Source organism: Sceloporus occidentalis, unplaced genomic scaffold, assembly GCF_023333645.1.
Source record: "Sceloporus occidentalis isolate IW3139 unplaced genomic scaffold, rSceOcc1.0.p SCAF_56, whole genome shotgun sequence".
Taxonomy (NCBI): domain Eukaryota; kingdom Metazoa; phylum Chordata; class Lepidosauria; order Squamata; family Phrynosomatidae; genus Sceloporus; species Sceloporus occidentalis.
In genome coordinates, this window is record NW_028317036.1 from 1 (window position 1) to 27,031 (window position 27,031).

Consider the following 27,031-nt stretch of genomic DNA (forward strand, 5'->3'; position numbering starts at 1 on the left):
GGGTGGGCTTTAACAATAAATAAATAAATAAATATGGGCTGCTCAGGCTTAAATGCCCGGGCCTATTTTTTGTCCCAGTCCGGGCCTGCTAAGAGGGACCATCAGAACCTGCTGGATAGGTTTGTGTTCCAGCACCAGGAAAGTGTTGGGCTGAGCCCCAAACATAGCGTTAGTCATATAAACACAACGTAGAAATATAAAACAAATCGTCTAAAGTGCATACCTGAGCAGAGTTGTTCAACCTTTGTGTAGTTTAAGCACAAGATGTCATTAACCCAGGCAATGATGTCATGTCTGCTCATAGTCTCCTGGGTTATCGAGGTAGAATACACGTTGACCGCCATTCCCCAGCTGCAAAGACAAGACAATAAAAGGAATTAAGCATTTGCTATTAAAACACAGAGAGCATATATATATATATATATATATATATATATATATAAACAGCTTTGATCTCCGGTTGTTTAAAGCATATGTAACTGAAATAACCATTAAGAATCTCAGCCCTCAGACATATCCATTAGCTCAAGCAGAATGCTCCACCAACGGCAGCAACGGTAACACGGAGAGACATGCGGTGAAGAACAGATATTCTGTGTTATACTGGTAGTGGGGGAACTGCTATTATCTGGGGCATGGGTAGTGTATGGGTAAAAGAACAGAAGGGGTAAATTAATAGTGAATAGTATTTACTGGACGAACACACAAAATATGGGCATTTGCATTTTTTCCATTAAAGTTACATGTTAAACCGACTTGATGTGAGATATATATATATATACATACACACACTATATATATATATATATATATATATATATATATATATATATATATATATACACACACACACATACACATATATACACACACACACACACACACACACACACTGTATAACCTGCCTAATTAGGAAGTGGTCACGTGGCACACGCTGTGGATCAGATTCCAGTATCAAAATGAAAATGTTATGTCCTTCTCCAGTTAAATAGTTTCTAAATGATCTAATTACAACTGCAATGAGATACTTTAGGAGTCGGTTACAGGTCCCAATCATAGCAGTAGCATCTACCAGGGATCTATTACAAAAGTAATATAAAGAGGCCCAGAACATCGCCACAGCTTTAGTGCCCGGTGATAATCCGCTAGTATGGCTGTTACACGGCTGGCCAAGAAGAGATCTCAAGCGTTAGCGGCAATGCTGATTTAACATTACAATCTCGTGATCTATAGTAATATATTTAATCCGGTTTCACTGTCTCTGGGTGCACATAACTGAATGTTAATGATCTCTTTATTCACTAGGAGCCTATAAGATCCAACAATACATGTGAGTCGCAATAATTAAAGCGGCACCTAGTAGGGTAGGAGTCTGCACCAATGCTGCATGCCTCTATACCCTTCCTACAAATAATATAATATATATATATATATATATATAATGCAATACCGCTTGAACAAATGGAGACCATTAAAAAACTACACCTTCTAGGTCAGGTTTTTCATTTTAAAGAATGCATATTAAAGTACTCCCAGAGTATTTAACACACATTCTTCTTTAATGGAGGTGTCAGGGACATTAAACTGTCCCTTATAGCAACCCAGTAACAGATCTTCTCCTAGATTTGCCAAGCATGCACAGAGTTTGAGACAACGAGGTCTCTTCCGTAAAGCAGGAGTGTGTGAATTAGGTTTTCATTCTGTATTATGAAGAACCATCTCTCTCGCAAGGTGGATTTAATACGGCTCAATGCACAGTTAGGATGGCTTCAAAGAATCTGACCGATCGAATTATACATTAAACAGGGCTGACAGAGGAAAAGGCACAGAATAGTTTATTAGAATGGACTATGATTAGTACCCCTACACAAATGGATTATTGTGTTGTACAAAATTTTTTTAATGCGTTAGAACATATAAAAATTACTAATATTCAGCTGTCTGAAAACATTATGAAAAAATGCTGATGTTTAATGTGATACCAGTAACACTTTGTTGGGAGATTGCTTTAACCCCTTAATGACAAAGCCCATACATGTACGGGCTCAAAATGCATTGTTTTCAATGGGTTTTGGGACCGCCCATTGTCCTTAAGGGGTTAAGGATTTGTAAGTAGTAGTAGTTACAAGCCTATTGTGTGAGAATGAAGAACAGCATCTGCTGTCACTGTTTGCAACTTGGAACTCGCACACGATCCCCAGAGCCAAAATCCGCTATTTTTATAAAATCCCTATTTCAAGAACAAACGACTGATATTATAGTAATATCATACAAATGGACCACATTAGAGTCCACTCATAAAACTTTACGTAACTAGGGCCAACTGGTGTGTAGATAAATCCTCACAATACACATAAAGGAGGGCCCTGTGAAATCAACTAAAGAAGCTTCCAGAGTCCTGCATGCTGGCCCGCAACTAATTTTGGCACAGCACGGGAGAACCCCATGGGCTGTGATGTCATGTGACATCATACACCGTGCAGGCAGCATGTGATCAATTTAAAGCCTGTATCCCACATAACCATAGGACATGCATAGGATTAACCACAAACAGTTAATGACAAAATGCATTATATCACACAAAAAGATTTGCCAACTTGTATCTCTCAGAAACAAAAATTAAGGAGAATGAATAAAATGTTAAGAAAATGGGTCAGACACCCTGTGTTTCACGGAACAATATTAGTTCCTTACGCCACCGATTTAAATTCATGACAAACTCATGTTTTGATTTGCTCAATAGCATTTTACTTTCAATAGTTTTCTATTAATTTTCAACGAAATAAGAAGTACAAATAACACCAATAGTAATACATGGGAGACAGTCACAGCTGTCAGTTATGATCAAACCAAGACAGTCACAGCTGTCATTACATTGAAAATTCAAACCATCTTGATAAGCATGTATCTCAGTTACATTGTAACGTTATAAGGTAATAAAAAACGTAAACAAGAAAACTTCCCTGTAAAGGAAGAGGAACAGAACAGTATGCCTGAGTGAATTTTTTTTTAAAAAAAGGGTATATCTGCTCAAGTAATTTATAGTGAATAGTTTTAATAGTTGTCATGCCATACCAGTGAGGATGACTGTAGTTACAGATAGCATTTGTTAAATTGTAGAGAGTATGTCTGGAATCCTTAAATATACTAAAGAACCTCAAATATCTATACAATAGGATGAAGAATAGCATGGTTTCCATCTGATAGAGAATTTTTTTGTGTTGCCTGAACCTCTAGCTAGAATTTTTTCGTAGGAATATGTAGTATTTAGTTTGGAAATGACTATATCAATAGAGGGAATCTCCACAGTTTTCCATTTGCTTGCAAGAGTGTTTTTTGCAATAATGCAAATGATACAGAATAATTCCCGATATTGTGGGGAAACAGTTTGTATCCCTAGAAAAAGTAAAATCAATTGAGGCGACCAATTTATAGGGCAGTTTAATAACGTAGAAAGAAGGCTTTTATATTCTAACTCAATAGCATTTTAACCGAATTTCTTCCCTTACAAAAGCTTTTCCAGATTGTGTCTTGCATGTTCTGCAGAGGTCTAGCATACCGACGAACATCAAGCTTTCCCTTCTGGATTCAATTGGGGCTTTGTAACCAAACATTCCAAAAGCGATAAAGGAGTCTCTGGGGAAGCGAAGAATTTCACTCTACTTTACTATTGGAGAGACTGTTCTGGGTCTTTAGGGAACCCCTCGAAATCATAAAGTAAGCATTTCATCACACAGCTTGGTTGTGTCAAAGGGAGGAAATGACAGACCTAGCTGACAGAAACACAAAGATGCCGAGAGAGACGGCAAGGCTTGTTAACCTGTGATTAGCCTCAGGACTGCAATACATACATATATACTTACACACACACACATACATCTACATACACACACACGGACATTACTACTGTTACACAAATCAGGTCAGCATTTGCAGTTCATTAAAAACAGATGTTAATTATTACATCATAGAACTAGACTGACGATGGTATGTGTACAGCAGAGACCTACAGATCTCCAGCTGTTGAGCTGAAACTCACACAACCCTTATCCAGAGTGTAGTCAGTAGAAGATTCCGTTCTGTAAATACTTCTAAACAGAACAGTCTGGTTTCTAATCTCATGAACCTCCCTCCCCAAAGGGTCCAAGCGCAGAGGTTTAGTTGCCCTTTCTCTAATACAAGACAAGCCTTCACGTGTACCTTTATAATACGATTTCACTTGCTTAAAAAATAATTGCCGCAATCTCGTATTCTTACATTCTCCCCCTCCATCCTTCAGCAGCCGCTTAAGATGCCTAAACCCGTAGCTGGACTTATACCCTCCGTATAGGTGTTTGACCTCCACCCTATTCGTTTATTTGTCCTGTGTGCACACAAAGTTTGAAAATGATTAGGGAAAGTTACTGGACAAATATTTGGAATTTAAAATCCAAATACACAGAATTGATACACAAACGTTATCTTCAAGTATCCCTACCAAAGCATGTGTGGTATGTGTCTACAGCGCATGATGGAAAACCCAGCCCTGCTCCCAGCACTACGGGGGAATGAAAAATAAATACTGCGAAGGGGGCGAGTTGTGATTATTACACATACCCCTGACAACATAATTAATCTGTTTCGTTAACCTAGCAGATAGAATCCAAATGACTAACGAGCGGTATCAAGGCCTTTGTACGTAGGATTTATTTCCGAACAGGGCAGTCAGGTGGTGACAAATTACGCATGTTTAAAATACACAAGAAGACCAAAGGAATGCTGTAGTATAGGTGAGATTTGATGGGATAATGTATGTTAGACATCTCGCTTTAACCTGGGCTGACTCCAACGTGCATCCCACCAATGTCAAGTGGATCAGCTGATCACAATGTGCCATGTTGGGAAGGGATGGTTGGGAAGAAAGGCTTGCTGTCCAGAAAAAAGAAGCTTTATATGGATTTAACACTTAATGTCCTGGGATAAAATGTTAAGAGGGGCCTTCCTCCTGGTTTTCTGAGAAGCTTTATTCCGGGATGCTTATGGCAACTGTGTTTATTTCGTCATCATTTCCATGGGTTGAGCGATGTGTACAAGGTTTATCTATATAAGCAAAATATACCACTTTCCTGACCAAAGTGAGCTTCATGTGGCCCACATATAACTTCACAAAAGGCTCCCACACCTGAAAACAGAATCTTTATGGCTGTTACAGACACAATACAGGTAGGTCTGCCCAACACTATATGATAAAAGCAGTGATTCTTATGCAATATAACTCCAGTATCCACATATACTAGACTGATGTCTCTAGAAAGCAGAACATGAAACCATGACATCATTAAGTCACTACTACTTGGACAAGTTCTTAAAAATAAATAGAATTAGTGAACACAGCTAAAGCAACACACAAAACAAGCTGAACATAATTTCCTGTTTTAATAGATATTCCACTTGTCCCCAATCATTCTGATGAAGTCACTGGTGGGTAGGAATTAACAAATTGTAGATTACAGCAATTTTGTGGTTTAACGGAAATATTTTCTGGCTTGGCAACAGGAGCGATGACGAGATTCCAAGCTATCCCCACACGCATGAAGTGTTCATAAACGATGGGCCGTTCCACAGGAATCTAGTACTTTGTGGAATTAGGGCAATTTCTCATGCCAAGCTTTGTTGTGGATTTGTATGTATTGTTCCTTCTTTCACACCATCAACAATACATCTAATCAGAAGAAGAATATTAATCATTCATCCACAAAGAGTATTTAAAGAGCATAGCAACCAGATTCCAAGTCATTGTGCATTATGTGCAAAGATAACTATGCAAATTGTCACTATGCTCTTTCATCCCTGAGCTACCACTCAAGAAGCAAGTAGCTAGATGAAGGCACTTCTACCCTTCTAATGGCTCTGCCAGAAGGACATCTACTGTGATAAGCATAAGGATGCACTGAAATTCTAGGTACCATACCGTTCGTTAGATACAAGGGACCAGGGCTATCTTAGCAAATCATTCTAAAAAATAATATTCCCCTTGTGCAGGAGATGAAGAACATGAGCTGCACATCATATTTTGACTTGTTTATAAGTATGGAAGTTTTCATATTCTGAGCCAACATGCAAATATATTTTCCTTAGGTGACTACATCAAAAATTCTAGCAGGCTCTGGGCCAGAAGGAGGTCTATAGATTGCTTAAACCTGGATGTCCTTCACAGGTATCAGTTACCAGGGCCACCCGACACCTAATATTTAAGCAGTTGACACCGGAGCACATGCAAGCGCTTCACCCAAATTACACACGCAGTCTAGCCCTATACGATGCTCTGCACCAACCACGCACACCTGCTTACACTTGTTTTCTTGAACTGAGTATCTTTTCCAGTTTCAAACTTCCTTCAGCTGCCATAAAGTCGCTCCCATATCAGTAAAAATATATATATTTGCATACTGTGTCATGTATGGCTGGGCACGTAACACTGGTCAGTAATCAGTAACAGCTCGAATAGACCATGCAGTCTAATTACTTAGAAAAATGGTAAATTCAGTACTTTCTGGATTTGGTAGAATATAATCCTTGGACTGACTTCAAGGCTTCTTCATGCACATTGTACAGCTGGAGAGACATCACTCTTCACAGTGTTGGATAGCTGGATATATTCCGACTGTTCAATTGTAATCCCCACGAGACACTGGTGACTGCATTTACAAGGAAAACAAAGTCTCCTCCAGTACTGGATTGGCCATCACTTAGGCATATTTATTTATTTTATTATCTGTAATTGTGTAACAACTCTAACATTTCACATTCATTTTGAAATCGCCCTTTTCAGTATTTAATAACTCCACAGTGAACCTGAACACACACTGCGGTTCTTTACCAGAAATCTTCAAATAATCTGGTATTCTTTTGATTACCCACCCTCCTTATCTTGATATGTTCAAGGCCTCAGTAACATGGATTCTTATACTTATCCAGTAACATGGAGATATAATGCCATAGCCTCTTCACCCTTACTCCTGCATGCGCATTATTTCAAATATCCGTATATAAAACATCAGATAAGCCAGGCTTTCATTTCTCGCATCTCTCTGGCACGCAGCACATTTTCACTTTACACTAAGATGCCATACTATCCACATGTTCAATAAATGTGTATTTTAAATAATCAGAAACACACACACACACATTATATATATATATATATATATATATATATAAATATATATGTGTAGCAAGGCCACCAATGTATATGGGTCTTAAGAATTTGTCATATACAAGCAGATAAGCTTTTTAGGCTGTTGGCCATGGCTGCCACCACCCTGGTGGGGTAACTGGAGGTTTATCTGTTACCAGGCATCCTATTAGGGTTGGGCAACCTCCAAGTACCAGTGCAATGTGGCTACCATTCACAATGGCCACTAAGGGATATAAACCTGGTAGGAGATGTGTGGCTGGGGATCCTTGGGGTTGGACAGGTAGTGACCCACGACTGTCCATCTTCAAGGTGTTTTGGAAAGGACACTCTTGTTCCTCAGCCATCCAGCTTACATCTCTTTCACGCCTAAGAGTGCAGAGGAACACCGGCGACAAGGCAACGGGCCAATTCATAGACTGGATTTCTCAGCAAAAAGTTTACAAAACATATATCCGAAGGGAGCGCCTCTGTCTTTAGCATTAGCTGAGCAAAACCTGTGAGTTTCCTGAATGAATTTAGCAGACTTCACAGCTAAGCCAATAAAAATATCGACACTTTACTGAGGAATTCTCTTCCTCTTTACCTTTCCATGAAGTATTAACCTTAAGAACACGCTCATTAAAAAATGACCACATCCTTTTACCCATTCAGTGCTTGGGGATCCGAGGTGCTCGGCGCTGGGACCGGACCGGCTTGTGGTTTTCCTTCACATTCCTTTGGTTTCATGTACTTTGGCCGAGCGCAGCTGTGCTGGAGGAACCTTCCTGCAAAACTGCATCTTCTAAGACTCTAATGAAAACATCTGCTAACCAGCACTTTGCACGTACTGATCAGCAACGCGAACTGTGTACGTGTCCTGCAAGCAACAGCCAAACTGCCATATGTCATCGTCACTGAATGTTGTATACTGTACGTGGAAGAGCCTCCCAGCAGAAGTGGTAGAACATAATACAGTGGGGGGATTTATGGGATAAGCACAATCTAAATTGAGACCAAGGGCAAAATGGAAAATATAGGCAGACTAGATGGATCCATTGGTTCTTATCTGCCAGGTAGAAAAAGTCTGCACAATTGCAGGAACGAGTCTGTTCCCCAGATCCCCAAGAGATGGGGGTCCCAAAGTGTTCAGGATCTCAGGACCTGGGACACAGGCATAACGGCACATCATATAATTCTGATAAATCATACAATGTCGTGCCCACGATAAAATTCCCATTGATTCAGTGGTTATAAAAAAGCTTTTATTAATCAGACATATAATGTTGATAATGGCAGCACTAACATGTTTAAATAATGCGAGCCGCGCAGAGTACATTCTGTGTAAACCCGCTACACACGTGTTAGCCGAGCGCCCCAGGGGTTTAATACTCTAAATATACACGTGCATTGAAATAAAGATATATTTATCCAAGAAAAGCGTTCAGCCAAGTCATTTCCTTACTAGATTTATCTTCATTGTTATCCACGCTTACGAGACGAGATGAGGAAACGGGGCTCTGTGTTTGTATGGAAGTGGGGGAGGGGATGTGTTTAGTCCATCTGCTCTGCAATTACTATTATTGTTATTGACAATCCCAGCTCAGACACAGCGATACTCCTTTCATCACAAGATGACATTTTGGATTACAGAAAGTGTTCATAAACGAAGGATTTATATGATCTTTATCTTCCGCCATGTGCAGGGCACAATACATTATCCATAAAGTATTAACTCTTAAGTATGAAAGATGGGAGAAATTTAGCATGCTTAGAACTACTAGTCGTGTAACAAAAATATATCCCTTTTAGGGTCTATGGAGTGCATGCAATGGGCACCACTGTGGTACTCAAAAGGCTAGTCAGATGAACACATTCATCATGACATTTCAGATAAAGTAATAAAATATAAATCCCATTAATCAGATCGGGTGATGTGTCTTGGCGGCAAAATATCAGTGATTTATCAGAGTGGTTCTTCACTCTAATATAACAAGAGGCGAGGTATGTTCACTGTATCCATGGCAACAGTCACTCCGTTTCTAAGCATTCTGTGCATGATTGTCTTCAGCGGCAAGATACTCGCGCACGGAAGCCAAAACATGTCTACATGTTAACAAAAGCTACCAGCTACCTTAGGGATTTGGGCCCAGTCCTTAGCTGAGTTACAATCTTCCCAGCGGGTGAAATGCTTTGAAATTGCTTCCATAAGGTTTCATTAGCCCTATGGTAAATTTTACTAGCTTGTTGGTAGCCCCAAGCTGCCCTGGAATTTGTTCCATATGCTAAGCCTGTGTTTTTCTTTAGCTTTTGGTTTTCCTCTCATGGTCTCTTTCATCTGCCCCTACCTGAACGTCATTTTACCTTCTTTCTGCCTCTTCTGCCCATGTTATCATCTCATTCACTCACCCCACCGTATGTAATCTTTAACTACCTCTTCTTATAAATTCAATTAACTTTCGAACAGCCTCATTTTTAACCATGACGTTGTACTTCTTTCTTCATGATCTTATTTCTCTTTTATTCAGACCTTCCATCTCCTCTCTGTAATCTCTCCCACTACTTCCACCAAGAAAAAAAAACATATAGCGGGATTAGCCCAAGACAAAATTATTTTGTTGAGGCTTATAGTTTTTTAATTGGGCCAGCACAGGAAAAAAAATGATGTAAAGTTACATAATTTTGGGACCACTGGAATACTAACGAGGTCACAGTTGGACCAAAAGACACATTATTTATTGATCCTGGTCATTTTACATACAGGCATAGAGTCCCAAGACTCTTCACTCTTCTCTTGGATCCATATGGCTCTACCTCAAATCAGCCCATATATAATCACTCGATAAATATTCACAGAACTTTAAATAAAGAAAACATGTATGTAAACATAATTAGTGCACATATGTTTAGGATACTTTTATTCAATGCATAAGCTGGTAGATAGCATAGCTATAGAGTATGTTTGACCCGACTGAAAAGCCAACATATATGTCATGCAATCTGATTTTCACACGGCTCCCACTGCATCTTTTAACGTAGAAAAAACATGGGGCTTTTGAATGGAATGCTTATTTTGTTGCATTGCGATAATCCCTTATGGCTCTTTAGTGTGCATCAGTTCACCTATGGAGATTTAGTGGTCAAGGAAACAAACCAATTTTACGTGCAGGAAGGGGCCCGCTGTCCAAGAAAATCAAGGCAGAACAACCATGCATATGTTTTGGTACAAAATGGATAGCAGATGTTTACAATTTCCATTTTATAGGTCACATTTGTGGCTGCATGTACTGTATAGTGAGCACACACTGCTATTAAAAGAATTATATAAACATATTTAAGTCTGTCTATCAAAGCGAAGTGCTGAACTCAAAACAGACCGAGTCCACATATGGCGAGATCCGAAGTAGCCAATCAGAAGAGTTACCAATTCTGTCATCCGGCATCGCAGAATATTTATTGAAATCTCCCCCTGATCTCGTTTTAATTGAATGCAACCCTAACCTTTCTTATTTTTCCCCCTCTTGCATATGTTTTTAATTTCTTTTGTTACAAAAAATAAAAATGGGATTTTTTTTTCCTCAATCGTGCAAGTAATTTACCAGATTTCATCAATGTCGACACCTTTGTTTAAACTATGGATTCCAGTTTACATCTGCATGGGAATCACTGGCTCTGATGGACAGAACCAGTACGTGTGCTAAAAGAAGCCATACTTATAAACCAAGTCCCAGCTGTAGTATGAAGGGTTTCTTTGGTCTTAGTTACTGAAAATGGTCTAAAAGAAATAGATAAAAACACTAAATGCTCCCATATCATCGGACATGCTCCTACTCGGGGTAGACTTTACCAAGAAAAATTAATTTGGGAAGTTGAAAGTGGATGTGTACCCTTCTACAGTGCCCACGTTCCAGTGGGACGGCCACCTTTGCATGATCTGTAACATCATGCTGAATGTTTTATGTTCTGGCAACTTCAGACGAAGGACTAACTGCGTAGCATCTACAATCACAATGTCCTTGAAGATAAGGTTTTCTGATAGATGACATTTTGGTGCTGAACACAAGTTGAATATACAGAGTTTGAAAAATAGCCTTTCACTTGTGCCAAGTCCCATTCTATATAGTACACTGATGGAAAAAGCTTTCAACAAACTGTTAGAGGAACCGGTCCTGAATACCAAAGGTTGTCCTACAGACCTGATCTCTGCCGTTTAGCTTATCTTGTTATTATGGTTTTGTTTCTAGTTTAAAAAGTTTTTTTTTTAAAGTAGTACAAAATACACAAACAGAGTAAACATTTATGTGCAGCCCTACAGTAGCTATTTTTCTTTAAAAAAAAAAAAAAAGAATGAATTCGAGAATCGAAAGTTGCGGAGGAACGAGCCTTAGAACCATAATTCTGTCTGCTACAAACCATCCAAAACAGAAACCTGTTGTCATTGTGCTTTTGCTAATCTATGGATTGTCAATGTATTCAAAATAGCATTTATACACAACCATAAAAGTCTGAACATTTTTATTTTATATTAATGCATGTTAAGGGCAGGATTGCCCCTTTGGGCACAGCAGGTAGTTGGTAAAGCAGCATCCATGTGGTGGTGTACATGTCCCCATCTGTCTACTCACTTTTGGCTAGTGTGGCAGCATTGTATACTTTCTAGATATGATGGATGGAACATGCGGTAGGAACAACTCTCGGGTCATTGAATGCCCTAGAACCGATAAGCTAACACATGGGGAACCTTAAAGAAAAAGTGCCTACAGGCACTGGAAGAATGATGGCGGCACTGCCTCCTTCCAGGGCAGCCATATACAGAGACAGAAAAGAAACCACGTTGTGGTTCCTGACTGATCTTTTTATTACAGACCATCGCATGGCTTGTTTTCAAGCCGTTTATAGTTTATAGGGGGGCCGGGGAGGTTTAATTTTTTAACAAGAAACATAGAGAGAAACTCACCAACAATACAACAATGGGCTTCTTTATAGTACTTACTCTAGGACCAAACCAAGAACACAGCTTGGCATTTAAGTTCAGAGCTGAAAAAAAGGAACTTTCAAACATCTGCCAACAACAGAGGAACCAAAGATATAAATAAGCATTTAAAATCCTTGGTGTGTTTAACTTTGTTTCACTACGATATGTGTATATTACGCTGTCTAGCCAGCAGGATACATGGCAAATATACAGCTACCGCTGCCTGCAAGACAGCCGCAAACACACAAAAATAGATTTCTACTGGCTGCCGCTTTCTGCGGTACGTTTAATCCACGCGCATTACCGTAACCGCCCTGACACGTACGGAGCAGGTATTATTTACTAGTTATACTAGGGTATACAGGACACAAGGGGGTCAAAGGAGCTTACAATCTAGAATACGAATTAATACCATGGCGTTTGTTGAAAATCCTATTACAATGAGGCTTCTTTATTCATTTCAATGTCATTTATTATATTGAGACAGGATTTATTTTGGAGACAATAATATCAGCATAGAGATAAGCAGGAGAAGCATTTGGGTACATCTCCGGCAAACTATGGAGGGGATAAACCTCTCCATGCAAATGCTAATTTCAAGGTGCCACGTGGCTATTACATGTATTTACGTGCATCTGATGGCTGGCGTGTCCCTGTTAAATTCCTCTTGCAGAAAGCGTACCCGGGTAGTGACATAATCATACTGTACATGGCGTGTAAGCTCGTGTTCCCAATACAATAAGCTTGTCCTTACTATCAACCCACTTAAACCAGAGGCCACATTCCTGTCTGATGGACCACGAATAACACCTCCTCAATAACCAACTATTCGCATCAATGTTTAAATGTGTTCAATAACTTTCGCCTTCCACTCTTTACAATTTCAGTGGCATTTATAGCTACCCATCACCCTGAACAGTGTGCAATTCTTTATAAAACATAATTATACAATTATATATTATATTGTGACTTTAAATACTTGTATTATATTGCCCCAAATTATTGTATGGAAGAAAGGTCCCCAACAGGCGGTCCTACAGCCAACAGAGAACTGTGTAGCACTAAAATCCTCATTTATCACCCCAAAGCTTAAACAGGGAAGGGTTGGTAGGGTTCCTTTTGCAACGTATCTGAAGTAGTTGAATGAACAGGGATCACTAACACCAGAGTGTTCCTGGCGACTAGACTCACAGAGGGAAGGGAGTTTGAGTGATGGTGCCCTCATATGTATCATCACCCAGTACCAAGGGCAGGAGTCAGTGTGTGCGATATCAGTACACAGGAGCCCGTTCTTGTATGTGCTACGGAAGGTTATGTGGCACTGGCAGCCATCAAGGCAAAGGCTTGTACATGTCTTTTATGACTCAAGCCTACACTACGTAAATGAATATTAAATCACACTTTCCACAATGAATAGCTGAAGAGGTGACAATCCGATTTTGGCACAAGGCCTGGGAATGCAAACATCTTGTTCAACGTCTTTAAGGTATGCTTTGCCTACAAAGCTGTAGAGCAGGCAGTGAAATCACACCAGTCATCGTGTTAACGTTAATAAGCTTGTACTTCCACACAGACCTGGTCGCACCTAGACAATGAAGTCATGGCACAGATCCCATAGAGCGAGCCAGAGCCAACACTAAATCACTCATTAAACGCGGCAGTCCACCGAGCTCCCCTCCGCAGTTTGCTCAACAGCCTTCTTCGCAAGCTGGTTTGTGGGTCTCTCTATGCAACATCTGGATGTCATCCCATCAGAAAAGACACACAGTAACTGTAATCGTTTTTAAAAAATAGCCTCTCCAGTTGGCAACGCAAAGAGGCTCTTCCAGTAAAGAACAGCGCATCCGCTACCTCTGCATTTAAAGGAGACAGTTTAATGTCACAGGGAGCTATCCCAAAGAACAATGAATATTTAAGTACTCTAGTACATTAATATAAATTATTTAAAAACTTTTTTTTTTTTTAAGTACAAAAAGCTGCAGCTCAGAGCTATGCATTCGGATGCCTTTCGGTAGCAGGAATCAAGCCAGGCGTCAGTGAAATCAAGGGGAGCGATTTCTGTGCATGTACATGGTGGTCTCATTCTTCTCTCCTGTGATGTTCATCAAGCTAGTGCAGGAGCTGACTGACAGCAGGTATATCACGTGCCAGGAGATATGGAAAAGAGCTGGGGGTGGGCAATGGGGCAAATACATATGGGGTGGGATTCTGCAACAGGTAAATTTGAAGGGACCTCTCAGTTATCATATGCATTAAAGTGTAAACGATGGCTATATTTCTAATTGACAACTTCTACCTTCCATTATAAACATTTCAGTGATGTCAAAAGAGAGCAAGGCATGACTGGCTATTTCTGCATGTTCTGTTCCGCTATTAGCGTGTAGCGTTCCTTCATCACCTACATAATTCCTATAAAGAGGTTCATATCAATCAAAATGAAATACGAGCTAGACAATCATCCGAGCATTTATTACACTTATTTATTACACTTCGTTACAAATCTGCATTATTATTTACAGAAATTATGGCGATAAAGCCACACGTAGCGGTACGACAGACTGCGATTCGCTCGCCTGCCTGGTGTAAGAGTGAAAATACGTAGTGTAGAAAAAGCAGCGGCCGTTCATTTCGCTGAATACATTATTCTTAAACAATGGATAATCTAATGAGCTTCTGGCCGGGCGCACACTATCAGCCACATTAATGAATGTTTCAGGCCCTTCATCGTAGACGGGGCCTGCAGCAGTGACAAAGGACCCAGCCTCTTCTGAGCCCTCCGACGATCCGCTCCACATTATCGTGCTCACCTTGCTGTGACAAACGCCACCAGCCAAACAATATGGAGTCAAATGAGACTGCGGGGAAGACGGCTCCCACACTGAGAGGCGCTCAGGCAGTTCATTCCACATAAAAGACAATCGGAGCCGGAGGAACATTACTGATGCGAGTCTAACCTTACTTCAATACTCCCCCATATACATACATACACACACGTATATTTACACGTACATGTTGGGAAGGACGTGTTACACGCTTATACGGTGACGACACGTAAACACGTACAGGATAAGCTTATGGCCCCTGTATCTAAGACGAGGCCAAGGGACAGGTTAAGGTCGGAGTCTTTGCATGGGTGGGGGGGGGTGGACAGACTGCTGGCAGATTTACCTGGGGCAGAAGGGGTTAAGCAGAGACATGACCCCCCTGACCTCTACGATCCAGATGCCACCAATGGAAAGGCTGCATCATTACAAAGCACCATCAATCTGCAGCTTTAACCCTGCAGGCTGCAGCTTAACCCAGAGCCTGTCTCTGCCTCCCCACCATTTCCTTCCTTTCATCAGCCACAGCGGCCAAGGAAAGCAATGGCTTCATGCAGCACTCTGCAACGAGAGCGGGGGGACACGGTCTCCACAGCCCCCTCCGGAAAAATCCGCGCCCCTCCCCCAATTATTAAAGCAGACATCATATCTGATCCCAAAAAAGAACTCGGATAAATCGCTGGGATCCACCGTATCCTGCCCTCCACTACACGCAGGAACGCACACAAAACCCTTTCCACTAGTGTTAGTGGATGTAACGGTCCCACACACCTTTATGATTGCAGCGATCGGGGGCTGCGCTCCCATTACATAACACACTAACACGGTACACGCCTGCTTGGTAAAGCGGAACGGAGGAGATCGACACAAAGCATGAACGCATCAACCTGCTACACGGAAAATGGCAGGCGAACAACACCAGTAACGCTAATAATATTCATCATTAATGTACCCTCGGACACAGCGATCACTGGGAGCCCGTAATAATAATACATACACATACACGTTATGCGCACATACGGCGAGCCGGTCATGTAGCGATGCATTACCTGTAGGAGCGCTCCCCGCGCACCGTGTGCTTCCTGAACGGAATGATGGTCCCGTTATCCTGAATGATGTCGTTGTTGTTTTCTCCATTTGGGGACAGCGTTTGGGTAGGACCCGGCATTTGGGGCTGTCCCAATAACGGGAAGGGCTGATGCAACCAGATTGAAAAAAATAATGAGAGCGAAGAACTGGTTGCGGTATGAAAGGCAGCTCCCGGTTTCACGCCTGTAATCGTGCTGCTCGTCTGCCACGGACCGCTCTCGATCTCTTCCCTTCTCTCTCTCTCTAGGTCTGTCTATAGCTTGACGTCAAAACAGCCTGGAGCAGCATCCTGGTCATGTGACTACCTCCCGTCACCATGACAACAGGCTAACTCATCAGATCCCTTCGGTATACACACACAGGGAATACACACTTGCGGCGTGACCACACCAATACATCCAAAAGGAGAGGGGGAGGGCAGGGGAACAAGGCTACATCTGGCCTGTCAAGCACCAGCGACCAAATGCTAATCCACCCCCCCTCTTCCTCCTTTGCTCCCATCCCTTCATATACACCCAGTAAAGCATCCTCCTCCCTCTCTATGCGGCTCAGCCTCGCTCAGAGAGCAGCCTGTCTTGCGGCCGCTTCCTCTGCCCGCTCCTCTTTGATATGCAGCGCAGCACATAGAGCTCTATTCACGGAGACCGACGGGCAGAACGGGGGCAAATCCCTGCCCGCTTATATACACCCATGTTTACCGCAGCCCCTTCCCTCAAGCCTCTATCACCCACAGGAGCCACTATGGGGCAGGCCGGCTCACCGTGACGGGGCTTTTTAATTTCACTTTAGTAAATCCAGTATCATTTCTTAAATAGAGGCCTTCAGGGACTAAGCTATATGAAGGGCGCCATTTAATGCATCAGTCTGTCAATTCTAGTCTCGATAAAAGATGAGAGTTGGTACCGTGTTAGTCTTAAAAGCTTGCAATCTATATTTACTCAGCCAATAAAGGTATCATTCAAACGCCACTTGTTTCCTGTAGTTCTAGTCTAGTCATAGTATTTGAATACAAGTATCGGAAGAAGCGCTGCGCTATATAAATAAAACATAATAATATTTAGAACTGCACCAGAGCAATGAGCTACGTAACAGGAGCTAGTTGGTAAAAGGGCATCCCAGATACCTATTCGCATCCGATACAAGAACGGAACATGACTAAGAAGCAAAAATAATTTCCAACATTAATAATGCATAGGATTAATATCAGATTTATTTATCTCATATAGTTTACAAGGTCCCTTTCTAAACAAAACACCATAAGGGTGGTTACTTCCCTTGTGGGCACCCGACCACAGGAATGCGTGTTATTGTAATTGATGATTATACATATATATATATATATAGAGAGAGAGAGAGAGACGTATTTCACAGACATAGCCTCGCACTTACAGATCAACAATGAAACCCTTTGAGAGTTTACAGCTCTTGTGGTTAAGCAGTTTTCACACTCTGGTAACGGTTTACAATCTAGTCTAGGATTCCAACAAGAGAAATGTGCAACGCTTTAAATTTTATAATAGGAAAGTAATAGGAAACACCTTTCCCCAAATTCTACATTACTGTTCCGAATGCTATATAAACCCATGTAATAATGTGTACAGATTAAAATAGGCTTTATACTAATTAGAAGCCTTATGTCTTAACTCCTTTTTCTGGTATTTATATGACTGTTCCTCACTCTATTCCTTCTGCTTTCTGTGACATTACTAATCTACTTCCCTTCTATAAGCAAACTACTTATAAGAGACGAGGGCTAGGAGCCCTGACTGTCCACCTCATGGCTCTCCACCAAACCAATTATTGTGCATCTTCAGAGGTAGGTAAGCCCGGGGCATCTCCCCCTTTGTCCCTTGGATCACACTGCTCTTGGCAGGTAGTGTTCTCTAATAAAAAATAAGTGGTTTGGTATCCTGGGTAACATTTAACTGCCACCTGGTGCCCCTAATCTCAGGGAATTTGGAATATTCCTGGGGGGACATTATACATTAATAGTCGCCCAGTGAACAAAACCAATACATATTTTAAGAAAAGCGCATTTATTACCTGTAATGTAGAGAATAATTAATTTTTGTAAATCAGTATACATACATGTTACACATGAAATAACATATAGTAAACAATACAACAAGTCTGACTAGTCCAGAACACACAAAAACATGTCTACTAAAGAGCCAAAGGCTCCCCAGCAGCCAACAGCAAGGGAGGCAGCAAATATCACCAGTTGTGGCCACTCGGTGCTTAGCAGATACTAAAAACCCCAAACCAGTCAATATGTTAAAAGTTCTTTCCATTGCGGTTCTGGCCAAAGGCCAGACGCTACACAGCTTTCTGTGTGAATCTTCCCAGCGAGCAGGTCTCCAGCTGGCTAGAGCTTTTGCACAAAGTCCTATTGATGACTTGTCAAGCTTTCTAGACTTACCATGAGGCGACATTTACAGCATACATTGTAGCTAATATAGAAAATGTGCATATTTTTTTAACTTGCTTGGCTAACATCCATTAACACTATATAATTAACAAGTCTGGAAGTATCTATATCTGTCTACATAGATATTTATATATATATTTCCTTTTATGCGTCCTGAATGTTTGTGCAGACTTAAGATGGATTTGACTCTGGCACATGAATGTTGGGAGTAGAGTCTGCATAGGTTCCAGCTTATTTTACTGCATGCAAAACTTTCTTTAGTGAAGTTCTTCTGTCTCATGTAACTCCTCCCAGCTGCTTCTACTGAAGGCAGGAAGTGTACTGGGGTATCCTTCTTGCACATGCTCGGTATAATGCCCATTCTGATATTTGGCTAGCATGCAAGTGATTGACTCCTGCAGAGTGCTACTGAGCATGTTCAAGACTTTTACATACTAGTTTTAGTAGACGCAGCCAGAGAAGGCATTAGAGAATGAAACTTCTGCATCATTTACCTGCAATAACTAAATAATTCATGCTCCAATCTGCATATGGTACATTTTGTTGGGAGTCCATGCTAAATGGACTCTAACACACATAAAATAAAATACAATTTTTTTTTGTTCAGTTAAGCATCTCCATACTTGCGACTAATCATTTCAGAATAGTTTTGAAGGCCATAATGGTCAGTATCTAAAGGTAATGCTGGATTTTTCATTCTTCGTATTTGTATATTCAATATAAATAAATTTCCTTCACTCTAGGTTTGTGTTGTTCTACAAGATACATACTTATCAAATTTATCATATACATTTCCTCTTCACAGTTAGCAAAACTTTGCAGAACCGTAGTAGCAAGTGATCTATGAATTCAATAAACACATCTACATCGGCTTGGAAGAAATTCAAAAATAGCTAAGCACTCTCCAAATGGACTTAATGTAGAGTATGGCTTATATTTATACATAATTTATTACCGTGGCAAGAAAATAGATTCTAGCCCTGCAATTCTAGGCAGTGAGAGGCTAGTAGAAATTGTATATAGGTCTCTAAAAGTTATATCGTCGCATAATCTGTTTTTACAACATTAGTAATAAAATCATGCTTAATATATTTGTAACTTGTCCTTTGTTACATTTCAAAGTAAATGATTTTTTTTTCTCAAAATGAAATCAGATGCATCATAGGGCATATACCCTATACATACTCTAATCATCTGTGTATTTTAGCCCATCTATTGACAGACAGTATATCGTGATACACTCACATCAAGTAAACATTCTAAGCTTCTAGAAAAGCAGGGGAATCCTTAAAGTGTCCTATATAAGGACTGACATTACAGAGGTAATTTTGGAGCCACAGTATTTGGAATGGTGGCACAGCTTGTTGCAAACTATTTAAGAGCCAGACCAAGCACCAGGCGTGATCAAACATCTCGAGGGGGTGAAAAAGATATAGAGCAACCCACAAACTAAAATTGGGACAATATTTTTACATAAACCCTTTGTTATTAAAGGTTAAACCTCTGGCTTTGTGCCAAGAGCATATGGTTATAGTAGGACCTCCTGTAGCCTGGACTTGGTCAGTCCATCACTCTAGAAAAATACATAGAATGCGATACAACAGCTTGATTTACAAAGATCTTGTGGCTGTTCTAGCGTTGTTTCTTAATGTATTTTGTTGTTTTTTTTACTGTACCCCATACTAATCAAGAACATATTTAAGAAAAAATAAATATTTTATAAATAAACATGAAATTGCAAATTGTTTTCTTACCTGATGTAGGCACCAGTAAAATGCTTCCGAAAGGACAACTAAAACCTAAAGACAAAACAAGACAAGTTAATTGTAGCCAGTTATTCTCCCTGGCCCCAATTTGGAAATTAAGGAATATCAGTGTATGTATATGCCTATATGTATTGAGCATATTTATGGTTTTTTTGTCATGAAATGGATGTAACCAACTTATTATTTACTTTGAAAATGCCCAAATTTGTTTATTTCCTAAAGGGAGATTTATGAAATAAACGCCATATTGTAGCAATGTAACTTTTGTTCGGTGAGGCCTGGTTCTATTTTAAGTTTCTGATAAATGCCCTCACGTGACCTTTCATCAAATATGTTTACCAAATGCCAAAGCATCTTGGGTAGCTTTTGGTTTGACCTCAGACCAACTAGGTTTTACAGCTAACATGAAAATGATGATACTACAGATAAAATGTATTACACCACAGCCTAGAGCTTGTTGACTGTGGTCATGTGAACCTCTACGATGCCCTTAGTTGATTATTTGTTTAAGAATTGCACTCTGGGAAAAGTGAACTTTAGTAAATAAACCACTAGATGACCCGGGTGGCCGTGGAGAAGACTTGCTGACCTGCATAACCACTATATACCATCATACGCTTTGCTTGGCGGGGATAGTAATCTCGCAGTAGCTCACGGGATTTAACCCAGCCGTATGGCATTGCTCTAAGACAAATAGCATATTTGGAAGTAAATGCTTTGAAGAAAATTTACAAAAGCAATGTAACACGGAGTGCCAGAGAAAGATGTTGAAGCCCCGTTTGCACTCCAAATCAAATGAAAATTGCAAAAACAGCAGAAAGTTACAATGCATGTTCTTACTTGTATTGAAACAGTTTCATCCTGAGTCCTCATAAAATATCCTACATTCTACAAGAAAGAGCCAATTTCTCTGCATTCTGTGCTCCCTTCTGCGTCTGCATATGTAACATTGCTGACTGCGAGCCAGTGACCTACATGTACACGATTTGATACTCAGCCACTAGAATTCAGCATAAACGCCATGAGAACTCTGGCTAAGGAAACTCTTTTCTTTAGCCTTATCAGCGCTCGTTACTCGTCATTCAAAAATGATAAACTCAGCCCACACAGGACGGTCAGGTGCTAAGAATCCATTAATTATCAACAGGAAGTTACAAGAAATGCACCCATACTATGTCATGGGTTCAGAAATGCCACGACGCATTTCACATCCCTTACTATGGGCAAAGAACTCTCCATGAGTATTCTTTAAAGTGTTAGCCTGCATCCCACATAGATAAGATTGTTTAGTTGTGTGCTCTATCGTACAGGGATGCAGAGATGGGATCATCTAAGTTTCATCCTATTGCTTTCTTTATATGTCTTAACATTGTTTGAATGAATACTGCACCATGCTTCTGGCCGCACTATGTTATTATGGATATGCCCGGTGAAATATGCAAGTGTACTTTATATGACACAGTACATAGATATCATTATATGCCTTGTATGGGTTATGTAGCTGATAAAGAACTGCATGTATATTCATTTTTATAAGAAAGTCGTGTGTCAGACTTTTTGCGAGCAGTATAATAATAAAATAATTTATGTAAAAATCACACTTAACTTTGGGTGGGATACCCCGTTCTGAATGGGTCCCCTATGATTAAGCCACACATGCTGGCAGAAAAGCAAATGGAGGCTGGCAAAGAGCCATTCCAAACAAGGCTAAGTGGAATTTAGACATTGGAAAGCAGCCCTTGAGAAAACATTGCCCATGGACCTTAGAGGCTATAAAGATGCCCGGATCATAAATAATATTTTTAGCATAAAAAAAACAGCACAATACTCAATTTTAGCATTTATAAGAACTGAATACCACAGCTAGTGATACAAAAACATTATGCATCTTTTTATGAGATGCAACACGGACTCAGCAAAATAAATAAAACATTGAAAAACAGGAGCTGTGTAATTAGGTTAAATGATTAATTGTGCCTTCTACTACTACTTGGGGAAAATTAAGGTGCAGATATTTATAATAAGGTGTATAAATTTAATGTAGACTCACACCCTCTAATAAAAAGCACGATACAGACAACACCCACTGGCTTCATCAAGAGTTAATATCAGACTGATGCAAGCGTCTGGTGTGTTTTATGAGCAATTAATTACAATTAATTGCTTAGAAATGATGTAACAAATGCGGGTAGGTTGCACCATTGGTACATTATTTTCAAAATTAGCTATTCAGCCGCACATTATACGCACAACTGTACTATACCATTCTTTAAAACAATAACCAACTTTCAGACTTTAAATAGACACAATAAAAGACAATGTGACTCATTTTTGCCGACAGGGATGACTGTACCAGTCACTGGCGAGGGAAACAACCACAAAATCTATACAAATGTCCATCATAATGTCAAAACAACTGAAGCATCTCATTGTACTCTTAAAAGAGCATTCCAAACCCTAATAGTGTATATATCCGAACACACAACGGAGTCCATCTTAAAAGGACTTCAGCACAATTTACATGCACAGTTAAATTTTTTATTAGAAAATGAGACATCTTCTTGTCTGCCACTGTTTGCCTTATAATAAGTGATTTCAATGGGAACACCACTCATAACACCAACATAAATATGCTAGTGCGACCATCCACTTGATGTGCTACTAAACGTGTTGTTGACATACACACTGCCTGCTGGAACTCCAGCATGCATTCTGCTTGTAGCGTAGTGCTGCATTGGTTCTTTAAACTCTAAAAAATAAATAAACTATTTGGTTAATGTTTAAACTTTTGAAAACAAAGCCCTACACGCAAGTAGAATGCATGCTGGAGTTCAAGCAGGCAGTGTATTTCGGTATGCTACCAAGACATGCACAGTATCACATAGACTGGATGCTTGTACTTGCAGAATAGAAAAGGCACTGCATTGAGACATCTCATTTCTAGCAGGAAAGAAGGTAGGAGTGCTTCCGACACGTTCTCCCTCATATCCCCTTAATTTACATGTCACTCCCCAAAAGACCTTTGGTGAGGACCTTGTGATATCATCTGACCTCTACTATCAGGAGGCCACAAGGGGCTACAAACAAACCCCCTGATATTCTCCTTCTTATGGGTTGTGGTGATAAGGCCACCTTTATCTGTATTTTGATAACGCAATATGAACTTGGTGTAATTGCATGGCTATGGAAGCTACATATGGTTTAAACTAGATTTGTGAAAGCCAGCTGATGGCACTGTAAGACCTACTGGACTTTCCCACAGATGTGCGGTTTCTAGATTAGGAATGACTAGGACATTGGAATTTGCCTTCCTATTTCTAATGGTAAATCATTCCAATATCAGTGTTTCTAGTATGAGCCAAATCATTTCTTAATGAATCCTGCCGCAAGATGACCATTAGTCAACATAGTGTAAATTGATAGGACACACCCTTCAGGTACCAGCTAATTCACAAATGTTTTAATGGAAACTGATCTAGTCAGATGTAATACGGAGCTCTGCAGCAAAGAAACATTCATCAGTGCCTCTAAACAGAGGTTAACATCAGAAAATAGAAAAAGGAGGGGAGAAAAACAGAGCACAACAACCATGGATGAAGAGGGAAGAGAGGAGGGAGAGGGAAAAGGTGAACAAGAAAAAAAGAGAAAGGATAAAGTATAGAAATGCAACAGAATACAGAAAAAGATGAAATACAAGAAAAAAAGAAAGGAGAGAAGAGAAAAATTAGCTGCTTTCATTTGTCCAAAGGCTACCCAGTGTCCTCTGTGAAATGCGGACTCCTATGGCCACAGGCTAAGCATAAAGAGGAAATCCAGAGAACGCAGGTTTATTCCAGGACTGTCCATTGGAAATTCAGACAGGTGTCAACCCTCTAAGCAGAGATTCTTCTAGTTATTTGTACACTTGAAGGATTTGTAGAGAGCACAAATCATTTTATTAAGTTCCATTGCTTGGACAAAACATAATGGGAATGATTAGTTGCATTAACGAAGCAACTTCTAAACACATCTCAAAGAAGGATGTCCCAGTCCAGCAGATGCAGAAACCGTAGTTGCTGACAGGTTAACTTTTAGGACAAATATAAGGAAATCACAGACTTGCTATAATTAGCTTGAGTTATTGTTGAGAATCCCAATATGATTTTTAGATACACAAGAAATGTGTCCTTCTAAAAATAATTCTTCAGACCCTATTGTGCATGTGCAGAACTTTCCTGCTACAAACTGGCGAGAATTGTTGGACTGAGGAGGAAGACAGCTGTAGGGCTACAGTTTCTAACTCATGTAAGTGTGGTTTTCTGCTGCTATAGAATGCATATTATACTTACAGCATACTGTACAGCATACAGCACTTCAATATGCATTCTTTTTTAGTATGGACACTAGATTGTCTCCATAATGAAGTCAAGTAAACCCCACGTAATTGTGAGTTGCACCACAACACAATAACAAATGCACATTCCATCAGTGTCTTTTATGACATATCCACCACAGCTGGCATATATATATATATATTGTAAGTATTGTTTGACTAAAAATGACATAGAACACCGCACATATAAAAAAAACCAAAGTCATATATTGTGAATACTGCAAACAAGACATTTAATATTTTGTTAAAATTTCTTAATTTATCCTTCCCTGCCCAAACATTTCCAGTTTGATTTTTTTTAGTTTACGACACACATCTTCAGTGATCAATACATTGATTTTTCAGTCTGACATTTAATTCCCATAATGGATCTAGATAGCACCCGGAAACCCATGATGATGTGATGGCTAAGCGTCTAGAAAAAAAATATTTAACACAAAAAACCCTCTAGGTTTAAGGTTAATTTATCCGTCAAAATATAATATCATCCATTCAGATAATCGGGCCATTGTATCGTTTTAGCATGTTTTTAGTTTCCTGCGTCATTAAGAATGATTTGACAGATGGTGTCTGAATAAAGGTGGACTATTGCTTACAATTAGGGCTGCAACTAACTATTATTTTCATAATCGATTAGTTGGCCGATTATTTTTCCGATTAATCGATTAATCGGATAAAAAAATGTACATTTTTCATTTATTTAAAATAATTTAATAAACAAATGATGTTAAATACAAACGCAGAATAAAAAAAAAAACTGATAAAATGCATTTCTTGTCTTTATTTCCCAACCAGCCCCCCCAATTGATGCACATTTGAGCCCAGGCTTGCCACGCTGCCTCCCAGACATGCCACTCCACGCTGCCTCCCACATATACCACTCCACGCTGCCTCCCACATATGCCACTCCACGCTGCCTCCCACATATGCCACTCCACGCTGCCTCCCACATATGCCACTCCACCCTGCCTCCCACATATGCCGCTCCACGCTGCCTCCCACATGCACATTTGAGCCCAGGCTTGCCATGCTGCCTCCCAGACATGCCACGCTGCCTCCCAGACATGCCACGCTGCCTCCCAGACATGCCACGCTGCCTCCCAGACATGCCACGCCACGCTGCCTCCCACATATACCACGCCACGCTGCCTCCCACATATACCGTGCCACGCTGCCTCCCACATGTGCCACGCTGCCTCCCACATGTGCCACGCTGCCTCCCACATGTGCCATGCTGCCTCCCACATGTGCCACGCTGCCTCCACATGTGCCACGCTGCCTCCCACATGTGCCACGCTGCCTCCCACATGTGCCACGCTGCCTCCCACATGTGCCACGCTGCCTCCCACATGCACATTTGAGCCCAGGCTTGCCACGCTGCCTCCCAGACATGCCACGCCACACTGCCTCCCACATATACCACACCACGCTGCCTCCCACATATACCACGCCACGCTGCCTCCCACATATACCACTCCACGCTGCCTCCCACATATACCACTCCACGCTGCCTCCCACATATACCACACCACGCTGCCTCCCACATATACCACGCCACCCTGCCTCCCACATATACCACGCCATGCTGCCTCCCACATATACCACGCTGCCTCCCACATATGCCACGCTGCCTCCCACATGTGCCATGCCACGCTGCCTCCCACATGTGCCACTCCACACTGCCTCCCACATGTGCCACTCCACGCTGCCTCCCACATGTGCCACTTCACGCTGCCTCTCACATATTCCACTCCACTCTACCCCCACATATGCCACTCCACGCTGCCTCCCACATATACCACTCCACGCTGCCTCCCACATATACCACTCCACGCTGCCTCCCACATGTGCCACTCCACGCTGCCTCCCACATATTCCACTCCACGCTGCCTCTCACATATTCCACTCCACTCTACCCCCACATATGCCACTCCACGCTGCCTCCCACATATGCCACTCCACGCTGCCTCTCACATATTCCACTCCACTCTACCCCCACATATGCCACTCCACGCTGCCTCCCACATATGCCACTGTGCCTGATACGCCTTGTACCCCCTGATACACCACTCCATCCTCCCCAGACATGCCACACTGCCCTCCCCACATATGCCTTATATATCGTATATGCCTTATACCCCCAGATATGTCACTCCGTCCTCCCCAGATATGCCTTATACCCCCCAGATATCTCATAGTCCCCTCAGAGTCACAGACCTGTTCACAGCACACTGACACCATACTTTTATAAATAAGTACTGGATTAATCTTCACTGCCCCCAGGATTTAGATTCCCCTTAGTCTGCCCCCCTTTACCTCTAACTGCGCCTTAAGTTAACTTTATTAAATTAATTAAATTAACCCTCAGTCCTCATCATTAAATTAACCCCAAACACCCCATTAACCACAGCTGCTCCTATATTAAC

The 27,031-nt window shown here is 40.9% G+C and overlaps 1 protein-coding gene across 1 annotated transcript in view; it reads right to left on the reverse strand.

Annotated features, from left to right (window-relative positions):
* Window positions 1–223: 223 nt before the first annotated feature.
* Window positions 224–27,031, reverse strand: part of LOC149287782 (dystrobrevin alpha-like) — a gene marked incomplete at its 3' end in the record, with an annotated part of 113,883 nt that continues 87,075 nt past the window's right edge. The window contains exons 22-26 of the mRNA XM_089492378.1: window positions 20,222–20,266; window positions 16,000–16,145; window positions 14,425–14,537; window positions 11,041–11,206; window positions 224–351 (exon numbers count right to left, since the gene is read on the reverse strand). Of these exons, the coding sequence (XP_089348504.1) occupies window positions 224–351; window positions 11,041–11,206; window positions 14,425–14,537; window positions 16,000–16,145; window positions 20,222–20,266 (598 nt within the window). The remainder of the gene's footprint in view (window positions 352–11,040; window positions 11,207–14,424; window positions 14,538–15,999; window positions 16,146–20,221; window positions 20,267–27,031) is intronic.